Genomic DNA, 20515 nt, shown 5'->3' on the forward strand with positions numbered 1-20515 from the left:
TCATCATAAATACTTTGCTTTAAAAGTACCAAGTAAGTAAAAAAAAAAAAAAAAAACCTTAATAATCGATAATCGTTACCCCCTGAATCGTAATCGAATTGAATCGTGAGATGCCTAGAGATTCCCACCCCTATTTGACAGATGAGTATCCAATGAATCAGTATGTTGCATTGTGAAGGCGTGCAAATTCACAGAAACAACAGGAAAAAGAGGAAATTCCCACCTTTCAGTAAAGGCTCGAATCTCCCAGAGTTCCAGATCTTCCTCGGCCACCCAGGTTTCGATCACAACAGGCCCTGTCTGCTTAGCCGGTTCTGGCTTCTTTGGTCTCAGAGCACTCGAACGAAGACCTTTCCTTTGAGGTGTGGGAGTCTCTGCTCAAAGGAATGATGGACAGACCAAATATCAACAGTGTTTCGGGTCAATCTAGCCTTGCATTATAGAAAACCATCCATGTCTGAAAACAATGGATTAATCGGTTGCCTGGCATAAGGACTCATTGAGTCACCATTACCTTTGGGAGTCTCAGGTACCCCAAGGGGACAAATAATCTTCCTGATGCAATACTCTGAACGAATGCCATATGGACCAACATCTCTCCGCTTTATGATCTCCGTGGTGGTGATATCAGTGTCAGATGTCTCTGTTAAGTTACACAAAAATGGTTGAGCACTGGCTTTTTAAAGTTCCTCATGAATGCCAAAGTGATATTAAAGCGGTTAAGCGCCAACCTGTTCGCGTTGTCCCTCCTGTGGGTGAGGGTTTCACAGACATGTCATCCCATCTGAGGCAGGCCCAAAGTAGCCTTAGCATTAGGCTCACTCCAGCCAAAGATCTCACCGTCTGGAGTCGGTATCTGTATGAAAGAATCTCCAGTTCATTAGCATTACAGAAATGTTTTTTAAAAAATTAGGTATTAATGCAGATCTCATAAGCCTATTTGGTCTTTTGGCGACTAGTACTGCTCTTGAAAATGATCATAAATGGACAGCTAGCATCAATATCCTGGTCTCTCCTCTGGACACCAAATTAACCTTGAGGAAAGAGTTGAACACTAATTGGGACCAAGAACATAATAGTTCAGGAAAAGGCTACAAAATACCTTTAGGAAACTAGTAGATTTATTAGATAAACTAGATTCCAGTTCACATTCTCTGAACAAAAGTGAGAGGTTCTTGAAGCTAAACCTGTCCCCAAAACTACTAAAGGGGTTGCCAGTGCATTGCAGTAAAGTTGCCAAGTTGTTCCAATTAGATTTTAGTGCACTGCAACATGGTTGCCAAAATGTTCTCAGTGGTTGTAGGACATTGGTAGGTTATTACTGGCCCAAGTCAAAATAGCCCACCCCAAGTCTCGATGAAATTCTGGTCCCATACGGTTATGATTTTCATTCATTTTCTTATACACAAGGCAAAAACACAAGTCTGATTGCCTAGAGAAGTGATGGCACATCTCTTCCTTTACAAGACACAAGATTTGAAGCATCATCCCTGTCCATAGAACAGAAAGTTAATACTTCAGTTTAGCGGCTTGATTAGTGCTAGAACTAAACTCTGCTGGCAAGTGGCCCTTCAGGAGCAGGAATGGACACCTCTACCCGATGACTGCTTTATCAATTAATTCAGGTGTTTAGAAAGACAACATGAAACAGGGAAATCAAGTGAAAATACAGACCTCCATGTGATCCCAAATGTTGGTCGTGGGGATGGGTAGGGCCAAATGTCCAGGGCTGGCTTGGCATTATAGTTGAAGATAGGAACTTCACGGATACCACCGCGTCTTGCTAGTTTCTTCAGCTCATCATTGGGAAGCACAAAGATACTCTTCTTGCTACTCTTGGTCACAAACTTGCGGTACGAGGGCAAGGCTGTTCCGGACCGCGTTTTCTTGGTGCGAGAGAACTTTAACAGTCGTACCCTGTCCCTGGTGGAATATTCGTGACTCACTGTCATAGATTTTACAGTGGAACCACTAGGACTCAACATGGTATCGGTCAGTGTTTTTGTGACAGTGGTCAAACACTCTTTTGTTAGAGTAGCTTCCTGGGGTGAGTCTGTAACCTGTGTAACAGTGGTAGTGGTAGTGGAGAGTGTCGAAACAGAGCTGGTAGACTCCACCTTAGAATCTGTTGGTACAGGTGTACTGATCCCGTTATTGGAAGCAAGACCATCACGTGAGGTCAGCACCATGCGGGACGCTGTGGATACTGTGGTTGTAGTTGTCGTGACTTGAGTAATGACGGTCGTAGTCTCGCTAACGCTGCTGCTGTTTTCGGTGAGGTCACTACTTAAGCTGGACTCTTCCGCTGAAGGGACGGGAGAAGGAACAGGAGGCTTTGCCTCCTCAACTTGCATTGGCTCTATCTTTGAGCTATGACTAGGCACCTCGGATCTTGCATTCGGCTCGGAAGCTACAGAAGAAGGTTCAGGTACAGTGGAAGAAACCGAGGAGTCTATAGATTCTTCAGTGTTGTTTTCCAACTTGGCCACTTTCTGAGGCGGTGTATAATCGGCATCAAGCTTGGTAACCCCTTTATCCTCATCCGAATTCAGCTGAGGAATCGTGCTATTAGTCCATTCGTTAAGACACTCTTGAGTGGCGTCACCATTCAATAGCGACTTCACTGGTTCCTTTGGTGATATTGCTTTAATCTCCTCTGCAACAGTATTGGTTAGCTCCTTTGTGTTAACATTATCAGTCAAAGTCTTACATTCTGGGTCAACAGGACCATCCTTCCCATTTACTTGCACAGGCAAAGTTCTCTTTACATCTAGGTCATTTTCATTGTTTTCAATGATGTCCTTTCTCTCAGAGTCTTCAGGTGGGCACGTAACGTCTGTAACGGTTTTCTCAGGTTTAGCGTTCAAGCTGAGGCTTTGATCCAGACTTTGAGAGTTTCCATTAAGCTCAGACATTGCTACCCTACTGGCGGTCTTGGGTTCAGGTTCTGTCAACTTCTGCTCATGTTCTTTAGGGGCTAAGTCACCAGAGTCATTTAATCTGACATCCAGGATGTTCTTCTGTCCTGAAGTGTTTGTCTTAGCCTGTTCTTCCTCCTGGTTAAAATCAAGCTTTTTGACCACATTGTCTTTTTCTTGGATTACTAGACACGCTACTCCCTCAGTCTGTCTAGCCTTTGGAGTTTCAGAGATAGTTCCTTCAATCTTAATCTTTTGATCTTGAGCAGCAATGGTTGTCTCTTTGTTTTCCAATATCTTTTCTGTAGAGGATTTAGACATGGTTCCCTGCTTGAGTTTCTCAAGCCTCTGCTTCTCTTCTATGGTGAACTGTTTGACCCGCCTCTCCAAAAGCCCATCAAGTTTTGATGCCTTGATTTTCTTGTATGCCGTGCGTAGCAAGAAGCCTTCACTGACGTTCACAACATCATGCCAGAAGGACTGCAGGGGTTGATTTGGAGCACTATCCTTCGTCAGCTCACTATCCGAAGGCTCTCTTTTCAAAGGAGAGGCATCGGATGAGGCATTTGTGATGTTAGCTACAACCATGAAAAACAGACTCATTAGCAACTGTTCCACATTACAAGGCAGCTATTTTTACGCATTCAAATTCTAGTCAATACATGCTTTTCATTTTCACAGCCCTTTTTTACGTACCAAGGACAGTACATCAGAAATGATAGAGTAAAACTTTGCAAATACCTTTTTCATCATTTACAGAGTTTGGAGTGCTGGTGTCCATTTCTTCCACCGATTCATTTTTCTCATCACACTTCTCTTTAACAGTTTCATTCTCTTTTTCTTCATCTTGTTCTTCATCTTTTAACACATGATCTTTCTCCAAAGATTGCTTTTCTTTAGAATAATCTAGGGATGTGTCCTGGACGTTATCCTTTTCAGGCACACTTTCAGAGGAAATTTCATCTGTTTTAACTAAAGTTCTTGGTGTTTCTGAAAGAGATGCCTGATTGTCCATTCCAGTTTTAGCTGCTAAAAAAAAAAAAAAAAAAAGTGTTTTATCAGACAAATACAACTTTTTTGTTTCCCAGATTAGGACATTTTCTAGTATTCTGTACTAGCAAACAGCTTACCCTCAATTGCTTTCCGGTAATTGACGTTGGTGTTTCCAGGTAGCTTTGGGAAAAAGCGATGGACGTGCGTCTTGCTCACCCAGCTCCAACCTCCATAACCAGTTACTCTGTACTCCTCACCTTTCTGCTTCCACACCTACAGAATATGTTTGAACAGTTACTGAATGCCTTCAGCTCAAATGTTGAAGCTGATGTAATTTCTTAAAATGTTCAAATAAAACGCTCAAGCTAGCAAGTGTTCAGATGTACCTGGTGTTTGATGGGGAAAGTGTACTTCACCCATGTGGCCTGCTGCATAGTCTCTTCATCCTCTAGTTTTTTCTCTCTTTTTTTCACCTTCTCCTTCTCTTCCCGTTCAACAGAGGTCATGCGATGAAACCTGCGGAAAGATGAAGCACCAAAAAAAAAAGGAAAAAGAGAGATCACCAAAACTGGGACATAAAGGTGACTGGTTGTACATTTTTGGAAAGCCTCCAAGCATAGAATTTGCTGAAGTAAAAAAATGGATGATTTTGAACAATGTGCAGAAATATATTACTGCATTAAGATATTGTTATCCACACATGCAAAAAAAGCATTTAATTTCCCTGACAATAAACTGCACATAACAATTGTGCTAGTTTAAAGCCAACAAACCGATATTGTGAAAACTTGGCCGGTTTTTATTCTTCTTCTTTTTTTTTTTTTTTTTAAATACAAAATCCCTAAGCCCTTTCTGACTGCAAATCCTTCCAAAGCGTTCAAGCTAAACACAGCCCAGACATGAATTGGGTTATTATGACTTTCCTTATTAATTAGAATTTTTTTTTCCTAAGCAGAATATCAAACAAAAACCTCATCCACAAAACTCAGCACAATCCTTTAGCCTATTCTGATTTATTAATCTTCTTTTATTTTATCTAAATGCATATCTCTAAAAATCCCATAGATTTAAATTGACAATGTCAACGATGATTTCAAACTCAAATTTGATCACAAACACTTTAAACTGTTCATCTATGCATCTATCTGTCTGGCCTTTATGACTTTCAAACGACAACTTATGAGTTTTTTTATGTTTATATAATACTTTTACATGTATACTTTTATTATTTTATACTTTTAGAGGATTTGTAATGGCTGCTATTATAGGAAGACTTTCAAAACAGCTATAGCATTAGATGCCATAACTAAAGCGGCGTTCAAAACGAATAGTAATGAAATTGAAGGAGTTTCTAAACTGTTGCTAAATATATTTTTTATATTTTCTATCCTACCCAGCTCTAAAGGGCAACAGATCGTGTGAACTTCACTGTCTGCACTCGCATTGAAGGTCGCCATATTGCATTCGTAGTATAATTCTGTATAAATTAGCATCAAAAGATTGTAGGTTCATTTAAACTGACCTTGTGTGACCCAGAGAATCCTTCCACATAGGGAGCATGACCACTGGTTTGATTGCACACTCTAGAATGGCCAAAGCTAAAGCAAACTCTCTCGCCTTGCTGCACATTTGGACAGCTTTTATCCAGTTTGACCTACAGCAATGGAAAAGGTCACAAGATGACATGGTTAAATGCTTCTTCTAGGAAACTTTAGCACATTCAAAATAAAAACAAGTCCTACTGGTATTTGTAAGACTTTCACCTGTGTGACGCCCAGTTGGGATGCAAGAATGGAGCAGGGACATTGTTCTCCAGCTGGATGATGGTTAATCTCAGAGTGGACACAGTTAGGGCTTTGGAGCCGTACAGCGATCCGTTCCACTTGAACTCACCAGCAGGGGTCATGCAAAACTTGTGGGAAAGATGTCTGCGTTTGTCATGGTCCTCACGGTGTTGGTGCTTGTTCAGGGCAAGTGTGTTAGTGCTATACTGGTTGTGGTAGACGCGAAACTTGCCCTCATGGCCCAGTTTGAAAAAGCCACTGCTCTTGTTTGAATCTCTCTTAAAGGAGCCAAATGACGACAGTGGGGGAGTCTGAAATATCAATGACATGATTTAAAGATTTACAGATTTAGCAACTATGTAACTTTTTTTGTTGAAGACCTATGGTACCTTTATACTAATACAAGCCTTAGCAAATACACTAATGACCAAAAATCTACTTTGTCATCAAAACATCAACAACCTCTATACAAGATGTAATCTGTCACCATAAATAAAGACAACAGCCTTACCTCTTTAAGTGCTCTGCTACCATCCTGAGAGCTGCCATCTTTGTCCTGCATGACCTTGCGTTGGCTTAGCTTGCTATCAGGGTTCCGGAGTCGTGTAATCATGCGTGAAGATCCTGTCTTTGCACTATCTCCATTAGCTTTACCCTCACCTAAAAAAAAAATTATAGAAATGTATATAAATGTATAACCCCAAACTTTTGAAAAGTTGTGTATGTTTATTTATAACAAATTTTAAACATATATAACAAATTTAAAAGTATATTCTGTGTATGTAGGTGCATAGAAACCTGTATCATCTTGGCTGTTGAGAGAAGATTGTGAAGATCGGTCCACCAGGTCAGGCTCTTCTGGACCTCGCAGGCATTCAGTGATGGAGAAATGACTACTGCAGCTGTTCTCATCCACTGTCTGTGCAGGTTCAGTCTCTAGTACAGAATCCCCATCACCATGAGCAGCAGACTCTGAAATCTTATCTGAAGGAGAATCAGTGACAGAAGATACATGAGATACATTAGTAATGGACATGTTGAGAGTAGAATACTCCCTTAATACACATTTCAATTATTGCAAAAATAAATTACTAGCATTTCACTCTAGCCACAGCCAAAATAATATTGTAGTAAATCATCAACACTGCAGTATATATCAGTGCACCATTGTAAACTTTGTTAAATCCAATTCAAACAGGCTCTATACTCTCAGTAAACACGATATAACAAAGACGATGGCAAAGATCCAGTGCTGCTTTATAGACGGCACTGTTGAGCAAAGGTTGCTGGGCAAAGTAGATGGTCTCTTGTGCCAGGAGGGTCTTTGTTTTAGAACAAGAAAATGGAAGATCTGTTTCTAGCTTGGAAATCAACTGCAGCTAACTAGTTAGGACTGTCTTAATGTAGCAGCATGTGACTTGAACATTAAGAAAAGAACTTGCTGTACCTGCCAACTCTTTCACCCCATCAGTCCGTTCCCCTGCCTCCTCACCACTGGAAGACGATGTCACTGCATTCCCTATGGGATTCTGGGAGTCAGTTTTAGTCGGAATGGTTGAGCTGGATGCCGCTAGCTCAGGAACGCTGGTGGTGCTGCCAACCTCACCAACTGGGACAGCTGAGACTGAAGCTGAAATTTGACAAAAGAGTATAAAATATCACTACACAACGGTAATAATATCTTAATTATTAATAATAAAACAAAATTAAGAGAAATGTAAAACTAGAAAAAAAGGAAATTCATAATAGAAATTCCAATAACTTTTTTAAGGCCCAAAAAACATATAAGAATTTCCTGATATTTCCAGGTTTTTAACGACAGTGGGACTCCTGTAAATTAGAAATGTCATTCTAACATTTTATCAATAAACTGAAGATGATGTATGTGTGATATGATAAATAGCCCTTCACAAACAAAAAAAGTACAAGATGTAATTACTACTAAACAGACCCCAAATCACAAGTGTGCCTGAATTACTACTTACTATTAGAAAGATGCACTTGCAATTAAAACCGACATCAAAAACACACAAAATCATGTAAACACAGCTAATAGAGCCATAAAAAGATCTCTAACCGTCTGCAGAAGTTTGCTCATTCATCGCATTCCCATTACTGGAGTCTTGTTGTGGACACGATCCATTCGATCCATTCGCCTGATCGGTCACAGCTGGTTCATCAGATCCTGATTTCGATTCCTGTCTGGCCCTCTCAGCCTCCTCCGCTGCCCGTCGCTTCACCTCCTCAAGCTCCGCTTCCTGCTTGGTCTTCAGGCGGTCCAAGATCACATCTGGAGGAAATGCATAGAAGAATATTCTCAAGATCCCGCCCATTTAACAGCACTGAAACACCACAACAGCTGTCCAATGTGTATCCCTAAACAAATCCGTTCCTAATTCCTATTAAGATCAAATGAGATCATCAACATTTCATAAGCCTAAAGATACGTCAACGAGTTAAGCTGGTTAATCACTGACATACAATGGCCTACAAGTTATTTGTAAGTTTTGAAAAATTGAACTACTTGCAACTTACCAGTCCCAACTAAGCATTCAAGTAACCACATGAAAACAAAGTTTGCATGCAGGAAGCAAAAGATGCATGAAACATCTGCAGCAAGTGAAATACTTTCCCACAACACCTTTACAAGATGAATCTCACTTCAGTGCAGGTGGAGCTGCTTTTGCACTGCTATAAATAGCTGGGCGGAAAGACACCTTACAGTCATTTGAATTCCTTCACATTAACTCTTACTGATTCAGACAGTCACTGACTGTAGTTAATTAAAATAACACAATTCTTTCCACATTTTCTTTTTGACCCTGCTAAAGTACACGGCAGGCAATCACAATAAATTTGCGAAACGGAAGTCCTTATTTGCAATGGGACACGTGAAAAAGTATGATTTACCATAACCGGGTGTATGAAAATCCACATGATTTATTTATTTAGATTTCATCATCCATTCATGTTGTTTATTTAATTAAGTACTCTGATTTAAATATGTCTGGTACTTGTTGTATGCCAGGAAAAGATTATAATAATGATAATAATAAAATAAAAATGTAAACATTTGCAAAGAAATGTGTAATGGTATTATCCAGTAATGCAATGCAGTAATATTTTTATTACTACAATAAAACAAGTATTGAAAGTAATTGAAAAAAACAAGTTAAAAAAAAGAAAGTAAAGAAAAAAAAAATACTTTAAAAGTGCATATATTCTGATTAAATCTAGTAGGTTTTACTAAATGGATATAAGTTTGTTCAACATAACTAAAACAAGTCAATTGAAATAAATGATATTTGTTGAAAAGGCTTAATTTAATTATGGTGTAATAGTCACGCATAATTTAATTACTGGTAAATTCACTGAGCATTTATTAAAGTTAGGTCTTAGCATTGGATCATAAGCTGCATTATATATAAATACTTAAAAAAAAAAAGCCCACATACTTAAGGAAAAGAACTGCTGTCATTTCCATACAAGAAAGCTGAAGGCTTAACTTAAAGAAATTAAATAAGTCCCACTTCCACAGAGCAGACAAGAGACCAGCAGAGTCATGAACTATTTAGAAAAGGGGAAAAATGAGTGTGGGTTGCTAAAATGACCAGTTTCCGAAAAGAAATCATGTTGATTCAGACAACATGCATGTCCATAAATAAGTCAATCGGTTAGTCAGACATCCAGGAATGATCTGGCATCTGCTTAAAAACTTAGCTCATAACATTCAGAGGTTGTGTATGCTGTATTAACTAATAACAATAACTAATATGCATGATTCCCAAAGGAAATACATATAATAAACAAACAATATTAGCATCTTTTTTACATAAAAAAAAAAAAAAAAAAGTGGAAGAAACAAAATTCATTTCATCCTTGCAAATAATCGAAAAAATCTGACAAAAAAAAACAAAAAACAAAAAACTTTGATTTATTTTATTGTGAGTAAATCTTACAAAACTAAAATTATTATTTGGAGAATTTTTTTTTACAATATGGCTGTCCAAAAAATAAAATAAAACACACCATCTAATTAAATAAAAAACCTAGCAACAGTTTGTGGTGGTCTCACTTTGCACATCCCAACAAATGTGTATTTCCAAGACGGTAATAAAAATGGTGTGTATGAGCTTTGATTCATGTATTTTCTTACCATTGGCAACGGTGAGGTATGCCTTGTTATTCCCACGGGCCTTGTTAGTGAGCTCCTCGGTAATGTCCATGTGAGAGTGGATCTCCTCTCTCATCTCCTCCAGCACGGAGCAGAGGTCATTCTCCCAGAACCCTTTATCCATAACTTCCAATAACTCCCCTAGCTGGACTTTAGTGCTGTAGTACCAAGTCTGCTTATTTTCATCCTCGCCATCTTCCTCTCTGAAAAGGATCAGGTTACATACATTAAACACAAGCACTTTATGAACTTTAACCATATTTTGGTTACACTTTATTTTAAGGTGTCCTTGTCAAGGTGTAATTGTACTGAGTAATATCAATTAACAACATGTACTGTACTTACTATAGGGCTAGGATTAGGGTTTGGTTTAGGGTGAGTTGGATTTAATTATGCATAATTTGCAGTAATTACTACAGTAATTACATGTAAAAAATGTAACAAGGACACTGTAAAATAAAGTGTTACCCCATGTTTTTTCACTTTTTCAGAAAATCTAGGTTGAAATGTTAGTAATGCACTGAAATTTTCATTGTCAACGCTGTACTGTGATTTATCAATAAAATTGCTTAGAAACTGAACAGTTATAGCATAGATTTTTCTACTTTTGAAGTAACTACAACCCATAGCTTCAAAATTAATAGAGAGACGGTAGGAATAATTCACACACGCAATCTCTCATTAATGCATTGAAATACATATTATTTTACTTGTGCTCATTTATCTGTACCTGATTTAGAACAAGCAGAAAGAAATGTTATGACCCATAGACAAAATAACTGCTGTAAGTTAGGCTAGTTATTACATCAAAGCAAAATCACTGTGCATATGGAATTCCAAAGTTGCCAAAATATTATATTTTCCGCAGCTGTACACAAAGCGACCCGAGTTCGAGTCCCGCTTTCAAGGTTCAAGCTTTCTCAAGCCAACATCAAAGTTTATTCACAAACTTTAGCCTACAGTTATAACAATAATGTTCACAAATATGTCAATGCATGAACGAAAGAATAATTTTTTAGGAAATATCATGTTCCGTGATAATTTTATGGTAACACTTTACAATAAGGTTTCCTTATGCCTCGTTTCCACTGAGCAGTCCGGTACGGTACGGGACAGTACGGTACGGTTCGGGTCTGTTAACCATGATCTGGCTAGCGTTTCCACTGCCGACAGTACCCTTACTTGATAGGCGTGGTGTTTCGATCAACGTCATTTTCGCTCGAAGAAGAACATAGTAAATTACAATGGATGACATACAGCAGAGCAGATCTTGTTCTTGCTTCTTGACATGTTTGTCACAAGAAGACAAGCGCTGACATTAGGCTTTTCTCAATATCAAGTACGCAAAGTACACGCCATGTGCGACTCCTACATGCAAATGGTACAGCGCGTTCTTAAAGCGTCGCTCTGCTACTCCGGTTATCTCTGTTAACTTGCTCTGTACATTTTAAGCAACAATAAAACGAAATCTGTTATAAAACACCACTCTGCCTCTTTTCGTTTTCATTTAAATAAATTAAACATTATAGGGACACAAATGTGGTTCATGCGGAACGCATATTGATTATTCACTGCACGTTATACGTTATTCTATTTATAACAAAACGAAATTTAAAACACAACCCTAACGTTACCTCTTTTCGTTTAAATAAAAAAAAAAAACATATTCCAGGCAATATATGCGTTTGTACAAATGTTGCAATAAACATCAGTGATAATCTTGTAATAAAAAAATGACAAGAAACCATATTTCTTTTTGTAAAATTTCAGTTTGATCAATAATAGCCTATATAAAAGTTTAAGTAAAAGGTACAAGAAGCTATACAATAAGAAATAAAGCAAACAATTCAGTCAAATATCCAAATGCAGCGCTCTAGTCTAACATTACAAGTAAAGTTAAATACAAATAGCCTATGAAACTAAACTTAGCCCTCAGCCAAAACGATTGACAGGGAACTCATTATATATTCACGAGAGCAAAGATCGCCCGTTAGGTCTACACAAGACGAATTATATCTCATGTTTAACCACTACCGTCGGAGTAAGCGACGAACGTCAGAAGATTAGCCGACGAAAGGCTCATCCAGCCGGGAAACATGAGCGCCGAGCCCCGCTGAACGCCTGGATCTCACAACCGGGGGAAAAAAATAATCATTTTTATAAATAGCACAGATTTTAGCTTTAAACAACTACATTCTCGCCTGAAAAACTCTTAAAATTACATTTAGTGATACAGTAACAGTAGTATTATATTAAACTGTATATTAAAAAATGGCGCTTCTTATGTTGTCATTCCCCTTGTAGCACGCGCAAGTGACGGCTCTCTGTCAACCAATCAACGTCCTGCAGTGAGTCTAGCTCCACCTTTTAGTACCGTTCCACTGTGCTAGGTACCCCAATGGAAGGGTACCTAAAAAGTGGTACGGTACGGTTCGGCATTTTGGTACCATTCACAACTTTTGATAGTGGAAACGCAAATAAATGCGTACCGTTCCGTACCGTACCGTACCGTACTGCTCAGTGGAAACGAGGCATTAGTTAACATTAGCCTATATAACTGTGACCAATACTTGTACAGCATTTATTAAAGGATTAGTTTACTTCAAAATGAAAATTCTGTCGTCATATGCTCACCCTCAAGTTGCTTCAAACCTGTATGAGTTTCTTTCTTCTGCTGAACACAAAAGAAGATATTATGAAGAAACCCCATTTGACTTCCAGAGTAGGAAAATAAATACCATGGAAGTCAATGGGGTCCATCAACTGTTTAGTTAACAACTTTCTTCATAATATCTTCTTTTGTGTTCAGCAGAAGAAAGAAATTCATACAGGTTTGAAACAACTTGAGGGTGAGTAAATGATGACAGAATTTTCATTTTGAAGTGAACTATTCCTTTAATCTTAATGTTAATCTCAATATTTATTAATACATTTTGCATAATGCTGTATCTTAACATTAGTTAATGCACTGTGAACTGGTAACATGAACGTTTATTAACTAACATTAACAAAATGTTAATAAATGCTGTAAAACTATATTGCCCATTGTTAGTTTATCATAATTAACGATATTAACGACGGTTAACAAATGAGACCTTATTGCATAGCTTGTTCATTATAACACGGGTCAATAATTAAACTCCTTGAAAGTGAGCACTTAAGAACTGCTTTATAAATGTTTTTTGTTTTTTTCACCAGATTTCTCAGCAGGTTGAATCCATAATATATTGCAAATACTCACACAACGATCCTCCTGTTGAGAAACCAGTATTTTCTTTGATGTCGGTCGTAACCAATGGGCTCTTGCCGGATGTACGGCCGGCTCTTCTGGAACTCTGTCAGACAGTCTGTTACGCCGGGCACTTTGTGCGCCACACAAATCTCACACTGCCATTCGTCCTCGGGCACCTCTTCCAGCGGAGGCTTCACGCACTCAAGGTGATACACGGCCGAGCAGGTCTCGCAGCACAGGAGGTCGCCGAGCCTGTGGCAAACCCGGCAATGGTCGTCGTACTGAACGACCCCCTCGGACATGAGCTCCTCGCGGGCGAGGTTGGTGGTGAGGAATTGGTCCACCAGGAACTGTAAGACCTTGACTTTGCTCTCCAAAGGGCTGAACGGGTAGTCTTCGCCTTCCAGGTCAGGGAGGACGTGGTGATACTCGGGGTCGCTTTCGCAGTATGAACGCACCACTTCTGGCCAGGTCATACCGTCAATGAAGTAGAGCGTGGAGTTGATGCTGTCTTTGAGGTCCGCGGGTCCGAAAGTGGTGTTGGAGGTGTCCTCCTCCCGTAAGATGGCCTTCAGCAGACAGATGTGCGTCTCCGCCATCAGCGTGCACTGCTCCTGTCCGACCAAAGCGGCGCAGAAGTCCTCGAAACGGAACGGAGAGAGACGCAAGACTGTACTGAAACTGCGAAGGACCTCATAAACTGCTGATGCGTTGAGTAGCTGCTCGTTGGGAATGAGAAGGTCCTCGGAGGAACTGGGCAGCTCCAGAGAAGGAATCTCCTTCTGCTCCAGAATAGGAGAAGGTGGTCGCCTTGGTCTTGGTCTTTTACGACCTACTGAAACAGAGAGAATCAGTATCAGTTTTGATTGCTGGATGTGAGTGCTCTAATTAGGAACAAATTAAAGACAACGTGAATTTTTCAAGGAGGAAAACAAAGTCCCAACGCAATTTTATGATCATGTAATATAGAAACTTTGTCTCATTTTATTTGTTAAAAATAAGAGAGACGGTCATGTTAGAGTCCATTTGGAATAACTTGCATGAAATGATCAGTTTCCCCAAAAAATTCATGTTGATTCAGGCGATAATTAATAAGTCAATCAGTTAGTCAGACATCAGGAATGATCAGGCATCTGCTTAAAAACTTAACAACTCAAAAATGAGACAATAAGGAACACAACATTGTGCATGCTGTATTAAACCAACAGTTCATTTTTATGATTCCCAAAGGAAAAAGATGATAACATTTGCAATTTGCATGCACACAACAGTTTAAAATAAGAAGCAACAACACAGAAATCCGCATAAGGTATACTTAAATTCTATAAAAATATATTTTAATCTTTGAAAAAAATAAAAAAAACTTAATATGCACAGCACTTGTCAAAAGTTTGGGGTTAGAAATTAACAAGGTCACATTAAATTGATCAAAAATGTCAGTAAAGATATTTATGATGACACAAAAAGATTTGTAACTTCATAAATGTCTTTCTTTTGAACGGTTTTATCCATCAAAGAATCCTGAAAAAAAAAAGTATCACGTTTCCACAAAAATATGAATCAGCACAGCTATTTTTAACATTGATAACAATCAGAAATGTTTCCTGAGCATCAAACCATCACATAAGAATGATTTCTGAAGGATCAAGTGACACTAAAGCCTGGAGTAATGATGCTTTTACCATCACAGGAATAAATGACATTTTAAAACCTTCAAACAGACAACATGAGGTTCAATACCTCATCCATCACTCTAAAATTACTTTAACCCTAATTATCTCTCATGAGGGGGGTAAATCATCCTAAACCTTCATGAGCTACATCATAAATGGAATTATGACGTCATGTGCGAGAGTGACACACAGTAGCGGGTCGAGTTTAAACGTCCTCCCCGCGTCAGGTGCGACGGCACTGGCGCTGGATTTCAAAACAATCGGCCGCATGCTGCCCTGTCATTAGCTGCACTTCAGCTTTGGCTACGTGCTCCAAAACACCAGTCAGACAACCATAGCCCCATGCAAATGAGAGTGGATAGTAAGTAAAACACCTAAATGCAACACTCGACCGTACTTTTATCAAAGTTTATGGAATATGCAGATGGTTTTATTAACAAATCATCTTATCAGCGCGAAATCAATTAGCAAGATAACGGGCTAACTAACTTTTGGTGTGCCCATATGCAGGATTAAAAAGTGACCCCGCTACAGGCTAAACCCATGGAAACATATAGTCATATAACAAGAGAGAGTGATTTAAAAGTATTTAAAACACACTCACTGCAGAGGGTGTCTGGATTTAATGAGCTAACGGGCTAACCGTTAGCAAATGCATAATTGACGAGTGAAGATAACTTTTTGTTGATATTAAAAACTGCTTTGCCGTTGTACAATGGGATTTTTAAGTTTAGTATTTAATTCTAAGGCTTTGTGCATCTTGATAGCGTCCCGCAATTGCAATTTCATCGCAACAAATGACTACCGCGCTAATGCTACTTGCTAAACCCGCGGCCTTTGCCAGCATAGAAAAGCACCAGGATCCATTTTGAGTGTTTTGGTCAACAAAAGAGCGCTGTTTTCGGTCTCACTACTGCACACGGATCAGTCGCCGGTGAGATCGATGAAGATCGCTCGTACCTGCGTTGCTGCCGTGGCTGCTCTCCGTGCAGTAACTCGCATCATCTTCTTCCAATTCGTCCAGTTCCTCCAGGTAGTCGGACTCGTCGTTGATGGCCTCCTCCTCTTCTTCTTCTTCCTCCTCTTCATCCGTCAGAGGCTCCTCAATGATTTCCTCCTCTTCTGATCTCAAACTAACCGCATCCTCATCATCTTCATCGCTCTCGTGGTCGTCGTAAACCACCCCGCTCGCGGTGTTCCGCCGCCCCCTGCCTCTGGCCGTTCCCCTGCCTCTTCCTCTGCCTCTCGAAACCGCGGATCGCGCTTTTCTCCGGCCTCGTGTTGAATGATGATGAATCCCTCGTTTAGGGGTAACATAATCGTCATCGGAGGTAACTTTCACCTTCGCCCGCAAGCCCCGGCGGGGTCTCAGACCGCGCACCGGTCCCGTTGAGGGCTCCTGCATCAGCTGCGCTTTGGGCGGCCTGCCTCGTCTCCCCCTCATTATGGATAAAAATCTATTCTCTTCAGTTTCGCGTTTAGCCTGCACTTTACACGCACCAAACCCGGAATTTCGGGCACCACCGCAAAGTTGATCCCGTGCAGGTGAGAATGCACTAGTCCCGCGGAGCCCCGGTCTCGGTTAACGCGAGAAAGCTCAAAACGAACGCCCGGCGCCCCGCTTCAGGTCGCTCGTAGCCGCCATGTTCTTTCCTCCCTCTCCGTCCCGCTGACAACAGACAGCAGGCCTGTGCTGGAGTCACGTGACCCGCGCTCCGACTCAACGCTTTCAGCACGCCACGATGTTTGTTGCGTTTCGCGACTGTCAACACGCTTCCTGAGCGCCTGCTACTATCATTAGGCTCTTAAGCACGTGAAAGTGTGCCTCTGTGTGTAGATTTGATGGTTTTAGTGTTGTTCTGAGGCAGTGGCTCTTGTCATCTGTTCTCCATTTTCTTCTACGTGTTAACTTCATTCGGTTCATTGAGATGGAGGGTTGACAGAAACAGATTGGTCTAAGAGCATAAAAAAAAAATATTATTCATATGTTATGCTGTGTCCACTGTGGTGGACACCAGAACTCAGTTTTTTTTAAAGAAGCCATGAAAAGGCAAAACAATGGTATTAAATTTAATACTAAAAGAGTATGATTATGATTGTTAAAACTGAAGAGAACCTTAAGCAAAACTTTCCCTCTTTATATTTAGGTGACCAAGTATTAAATGTGGTAAATAAAATGTTGGGTCACATTATTAGAAATTATCTAAATGATAATGATGATGTGCAGCGCCAGTGCTGTAAGTTATATGGACAGGCAAATATGTTGGCACGTACATCTGATGTGTGCACAGGTGATGTTAAGTATGGCACATCTGTGGTGTAGATATAGTAAAACTAAAATGAAAAAGCTTCAGGTGGCATTTAATGATGCATTAAGAATTTAGCTTAAGCTCCCATGGTGGAAATGCAAGCCAAATGTTCGTATCTAATGATGTTCCTATACATTGCATGCTGTGTTAAGGTATAATAGTAATAATAATAATAAAATATGTAAATGTCGATTAGGTGATTCAAAAAATACAATCAGAATGGCCTTAATGATCCTACATTAAGTGATACAAGGTATTTCTCCTGGTTCTGGAAGCACTGGAATTCAAGTTTATATGTTTTTTAAATAATGTTTGCTGTATGTAAATCTTTGTTTGTATGATATTCTTTTTTTTTTCTTTTACTTTGTGATATGGACCTAAGGGTCTGAAATAAGAATGAATGAATGAATGGGATTTTTTTTTTTCATTCACCATAACTATGTTATTAAAGATTAAACAGAATTAATTTATATACCATTTTACTTTATGCAGTATGTGGGTAAAATGGCCATAAATGGGTAGTCCTATTCAATACAATGTATAGCCTATACTGTATACAATTTGCATATCAATGTGTTCTTGGGGCAACGTGTAATGAAAGAAGAAGTGTAATAATGGGAGTAAAAATTGGCAACATTTTCATAATAATATCTAATATATCATAGGAATATTGATATATAATTTTTCCTATATTCACTTGTGTCTCCCAAAACGCCTGATGAACCTGATTTAAGTCCTGGTGTCCTCTACAGAAGTCATGAATGAAATCAATGCCCTGTTTTGTAACAGAAAGTCATATTTTGATTAGAAACCCCATAACATTTTCCTGAGATATTGATTTATGACAAACAATTTGAAATAATATTATCATACATTATCATATTTCCATTAGAGTGCTAAATTTGATCACTAAGTTAATGTCAGTCATATTAAAAGACCAAGCAGAAGTTGTATTACTATCGGGGACAAAAGTCTATTCATGGGTCCCAGGAGGAGATATGTGTTATGCGAATGAAATTATATGATCAGTAATAACCATATTTGATTTTTCATGCTGAACTTGAAGGACCTTTCACTTAACCTAAATTAATTAATAATTGGATAAATTATTCCTGAACTGACCAAAGTATTTAAAGGGAGAAGGTTACATTAAAAGCATACATTAAATATTGATGTTACATCCACTATTCTTTTATGTGTATTGATTGTTTATTGTTTATACTATATGTATATTATATATATTATACTATATCTATATTGTTTATACTATACTATATAGTTTATACTATATTGTTTATACTATATGTATTAATGTCTTGTTTGTTTTTTCTGTAAGGTGTCCTTGGGTGTCTTGAAAGGCACCAACAAATAAAATGTATTATTATTATTATTATTATTATTATATAGAATTGTTCTATAGTCGATACAGTATTTAATGCAATCACATCAGAAGTAACCAATTAAATTACAGACAAATCAAGAGGAATAGCCTAGCTTACTTTACTTTTTCAAGGGAATCTTACCCTAATTAAATTACAGTAATGAATTACTTAGTAATGAATTACACCCAACTGAAAAAAGTTACATTTTTCAGGTAAAAATAATAAAGTAGTGTATGCTATATACTCGTAGGTGAAAATATATATATTTTTAAGTAACTAATGAGTGTCTTGTCATATGGAAACAGAATAGTTTCCTTCTTGTTGGTCGCAACACTTACTTTGATTTGTGAGAATCAACACTTCCACTGTCTTTGAGTGATTTTCTTGCCCCTTAGAAATATCATTTTGCCCATCATAAAAGCCTAGAAATGGAATGAAACCTCAAAAGTTATCTTTTTTTGTTTGTATATATACATTATCTAACCATTTGCATTGCTGAGCCTTTGATGGTCTGGCCCATCTCCATCTATATAAAAGTGATAGAATGTGGCAGATTCATAACCCAGAAGCAGTGATGCATACTTGTATCCAAGATCAAGACCTGGTTTCACAGACAGGGCTTAGACTATGCCAGGACTAGGCCTTAGTTCAATTTGGACATTTACCCCCAGTTTCACAGACAAGGTTTAAACCTTAAACCCTAGTCCAGACTAAAATGCATGTTTGAGCTGTGAAAGCATGCACTGACATATCTTAAAATATGTAAGTGTTGTTGTTTTGTCTCAAGATGCACACCTAATGTTTTTTTTTCTAAAGCACATTTATAAAAGCTACTTAAATGTCCTAATTGAACTATAAAGCCTAATCCTGGCTTAATCTAAGCCTTGTCAGTGAAAGCTTTTATAAAATGCCGTAGAAAAAACAACATTACTGGTGTGCATCTTGAGACACAACAAGTTGCTATCAGTTAAGATAGCTCAAACCTGCATTCTAGTCTGGACTTAAGCCTTGTGTGTGAAACCAATAAAACCAAACCGATTAAATCCAACAAACAGACCCACTCAACATAATCCAAAACGCACAGGTCTGGAACAAGAAGCACTAAAAACATGAAGCTATTCACAACAGTCTAAACAAGAGATCAGTATTTATAAAGGTGCCAATCATACAATGCAGATTGAGATAAGATTAAGGTCAATACTGGAGTGACAGTGACCTCTGATGGTTAGGTTGGGATTGTCAGGTGTGATAGTATATGACAATAAAACTTGACAATCGAGCGCGTGAGCGTTTTTCCCTTCTAGTGTGTAACACCTTCACACAGTCAATCCAGTTACAGCTGTAAGATATGTGATATTCGCTCTGTGTAGTTACAACCAGGTGTGTTACTCGCTGAAAACATTCTCATTCTCAGTTATGGCTTAACACGCACACACCGCGCTCGAGCTTCTGTGTGTGTCGCGCGTGAGACGTTCTTTTGAACAGTCGTAGCTAAACTCGTTATTACAATAAAAACAATCATTAATTCGTTATTAAATTCAAAATTGTAGCGGTAACCGGTCACATTTCATGTAGTCGTGGCCGAGTGGTTAAGGCGATGGACTAGAAATCCATTGGGGTCTCCCCGCGCAGGTTCGAATCCTGCCGACTACGAATTACATTTTTTATTTGCTTTTGCACAAACATCGTTTTACTATAGCAAATGTAAAGGGGTTTTTCATTTTTAGAGTAGGAAAATCCCGAAGATTTCTCATTGCTTCGTGTATTTTAGAATGACTTTCGTAGCTGGTATAATAAATAAAGAGAAGTTGTCAGTAGGTGGAGCCTTTGTGTCAATTTACTGTATTAAAACTATGGGACTCAATCTTAAAATCATTGTTCATATTCTTATCATGGGTGTCAATATTAAAATATATTCTGTACTCTCCATATTAGTGCCAATTCACCCAATGAATAAAAATGTTGTCATTATTTACTCACCCTCATGTTGTTCCAAACCTGTTTTTCCGGATCGTAAAAAGATATTAGTGAGGATGACACTTTCATAGAA

The 20515-nt window shown here is 38.7% G+C and overlaps 1 protein-coding gene across 14 annotated transcripts in view; it reads right to left on the reverse strand.

Annotated features, from left to right (window-relative positions):
• Positions 1-16676, reverse strand: part of bptf (bromodomain PHD finger transcription factor) — a 32140-nt gene extending 15464 nt beyond the window's left edge. For 8 of the 14 annotated variants that reach the window (XM_079888886.1, XM_079888887.1, XM_079888895.1 and 5 more), the window contains exons 1-16: positions 15735-16676; positions 13111-13936; positions 9852-10072; positions 7773-7985; positions 7143-7325; positions 6494-6679; positions 6207-6355; positions 5675-6006; positions 5434-5565; positions 4298-4427; positions 4049-4184; positions 3660-3947; positions 1675-3496; positions 732-856; positions 515-643; positions 224-374 (exon numbers count right to left, since the gene is read on the reverse strand). In XM_079888886.1, coding sequence (XP_079745012.1) covers positions 224-374; positions 515-643; positions 732-856; positions 1675-3496; positions 3660-3947; positions 4049-4184; positions 4298-4427; positions 5434-5565; positions 5675-6006; positions 6207-6355; positions 6494-6679; positions 7143-7325; positions 7773-7985; positions 9852-10072; positions 13111-13936; positions 15735-16218 — 5507 coding nt within the window. In that variant the 5' untranslated portion in view covers positions 16219-16676. The remainder of the gene's footprint in view (positions 1-223; positions 375-514; positions 644-731; positions 857-1674; positions 3497-3659; positions 3948-4048; positions 4185-4297; positions 4428-5433; positions 5566-5674; positions 6007-6206; positions 6356-6493; positions 6680-7142; positions 7326-7772; positions 7986-9851; positions 10073-13110; positions 13937-15734) is intronic. The other 6 variants (XM_079888888.1, XM_079888889.1, XM_079888890.1 and 3 more) reach the window with 4 other exon arrangements.
• Between the last annotated feature and the right edge of the window lie 3839 nt (positions 16677-20515).

The sequence above is a fragment of the Squalius cephalus genome (genome assembly GCF_949319135.1).
Source record: "Squalius cephalus genome assembly, chromosome: 1".
NCBI lineage: Eukaryota > Metazoa > Chordata > Actinopteri > Cypriniformes > Leuciscidae > Squalius > Squalius cephalus.